The 2,560-nt window shown below is 36.4% G+C and overlaps 1 protein-coding gene across 1 annotated transcript in view; it reads right to left on the bottom strand.

Annotated features, from left to right (window-relative positions):
• Positions 1-627: 627 nt before the first annotated feature.
• Positions 628-2,560, bottom strand: part of LOC107587723 (protein limb expression 1-like) — a 12,240-nt gene continuing 10,307 nt past the window's right edge. Inside the window, exons 5-6 of the mRNA XM_016275605.1 lie at positions 1,318-1,395; positions 628-1,059 (exon numbers count right to left, since the gene is read on the bottom strand). Coding sequence (XP_016131091.1) covers positions 676-1,059; positions 1,318-1,395 — 462 coding nt within the window. The 3' untranslated portion in view covers positions 628-675. The remainder of the gene's footprint in view (positions 1,060-1,317; positions 1,396-2,560) is intronic.

Below are 2,560 nucleotides of genomic sequence, written 5' to 3'. Positions count from 1 at the left end.
AATAAAAAATGAGCTAATCACAGTTCTAGTCAAGAACGACAATGAATAATGAATAACGACAGTGCTGTTAGCGCGTTGTCCCGTTCAATTAGAAACGACACTTCATTACAAAAGTACAGAAACAGCGTCCTCTACTGGTAGACTAGCAGCAGAATATCAAAACGGCGAAAAAAACAAACAAACGTACTCGTGCAGATAGTTGCTTTCTAAACATTTGTAAAACTAATACCTGCATGAATGTTATTTTTTTTTAAATGAGATACAACCAATCTTTATTGCCATTTTTATGTGTTAAAATGTACAGGAAATAAAGAATGTGGGCTACATATAGTAGCCTATCTCATATTAGACAAAAAGAAAGGTGCTTTAATGGCATCTGTGATTCCAAGAAAAAACGTTTAACGTGTTAAAACTTTCCATTGCACAAAAAGGCTCTTTAGATTTTTTTCAATGTTCTTCACAGTAAGAAAATATGTTTTTTTTAAAGAACTGATCACTGAAAGTTTCTTTGGGGAACCCAAAGTTGTTCTTCTATAGCTTCGCTGTGAAAACCACATTTTGGAACCTGTATTTTTAAGAGCGTATGAAAGAAGACTGAAAAAGCTATATTGATATATTGAAAATATTATTTAAAAAGAACAGTATGTACAGTATATACATTTCATCTCACAGAGCTCACTCCATTGATTCTCCATCACTCTCCTGAGAGTGAAACTGACAGTGCTCTGAAGGATCCGTCATACTCCCCTCCAGACAGTGTCCCTCCTGAGCGTAGTACTCAAACTCAGTCTCTTCTCTCCAGGACATCTCCTCACTGTGGTAGCCCTCCAGATCCTCAGCATTAGCGTGACTGAGAGCTAAGCTCAGGATTTCTTTCTTCTCCTTATAGAAACGGAGCTCCCTGCCGCTTCCCCGGGCCTCCCCCAGCTCCTTCACGGCCAGCTGCAGCTCTTGGGAGAGCAGGCCGGGGGATTGCTGCTCCTTCTGTAACCAGTCCAGAGCCATGTGGCTGCGCGTACGCTCGTCCAGATGCTGCTGGGAGTAGTAGAGGATCACCTCCTGTAAAAGATGCATTTGAACAAGATTGAGAAGGTGTGACATATAATTGACAGAACTGGATCTATGGACAGTAGGCTAATAGTCCCACAACTCTAACCTCATAGCAACATACTAATAACTACTCAGAAAGCCTTAACAAGTGCATAGCAACACTCAGGCAACCACACACAACACCTACAGCATCATGACAGTAAACATTGCACAGCAACAATCACATTTTACTCAGAAAAGACTAGAAAAAAACGAGTGAATTTTTACCTGGCGGCTACATCTCATCTCCCGAAAAGCCTTCAGAGTACCATTCCAGTGCAGAAGTTGAAAAACAGTCATAATTTCCTAAAAAAAACAAAAAAGAAGGAAAAGAAAATAACAGACAAAAAGTTATTATAATAACTAATATTATAACTAAAACGCCTGTTTGTGTTGATATGTATAGTCAAAGTTCATTTAAAAGTATAAAAAAGTACTTTTAAATGGATTATAAATATATATAGCTAAAGTATAGTACAGCTACTTATTTATTTATTTAGTAAAATATATAATTTTCATATTAACCTATCAAAGTATGAGGACAAAACATTTTGGTACAATTACCAGAACTAAAAGACCTGCAGCATAATCAAATTCCTGGAGACCTCATCACATGGTTTTTGTTTTTGAAGTATGCTTATCATATTTAACACATTAGTGTCTAAACAATCGGCGTATTGCTTTAGCATTTCTTCTTCTCTTCAGACTGATGTCATACTGAGGATTACTGTAGACTTATGTGTGAAACAGAGCCTCATTGTGCATGTGAGTGATATTTTTTTTTCTATACACATGAACTGGTGATCTTCTATAGGCTCTGGAGAACATCCACAAATAGATTTTGGTGCAGTGTCTGTAAGAGAAAAGTGTATCCTGCCACACAAGTAGCCTTTTTTGCTATTTGTCCTGTTTTCACACTTTTGACAGAATGTGTAGCATGAGTAAAGTTCTGACAGATTAAACATTAAAAGCATTTCCTGGCAGCTTTTATGAAAACTCTGCATGTGAAACGTCAGCCTAATTATGGAGTTTTTAATGCTAATAAACACATAATATGTAACAATTCATCACAGTGCAGCTGAAGCTTTCAAGCTTCAAAGAGGACACAAAACCCATAACCATAACATTAAAGTGTTTCAAGTGAGCTGTGCACTGAAGTATTATGAAAGTTTTGTGTGAGAAACAGACTGAAATTTATTATTCACAGATAATCTATACACTGTCCCCTGGTAGTGTAATTATATACCGTTCAAATGTTTAGGGTTGGTAAATATTTTTTAAAGTGCAACTCATTAAGAAGTCTCTTATGCTCACCAAGTCTGCTTATACTTGAACTTGAGCAAAAGCAGTTATATTGTGAAATATTATTACAATTTAAAATAGCTGCTTTCTATTTGAATGTATTTAAAACGTACTAGTTTATTCCTGTGATGGCAAAGCTGAATTATCAGCATCATTACTCCAGTCTTCA

This window comes from Sinocyclocheilus grahami, unplaced genomic scaffold, assembly GCF_001515645.1.
Source record: "Sinocyclocheilus grahami isolate Dianchi unplaced genomic scaffold, SAMN03320097.WGS_v1.1 scaffold95.1, whole genome shotgun sequence".
NCBI classification, from domain to species: Eukaryota; Metazoa; Chordata; class Actinopteri; order Cypriniformes; family Cyprinidae; genus Sinocyclocheilus; species Sinocyclocheilus grahami.
This window is presented reverse-complemented; position numbering and strand designations above follow the sequence as displayed.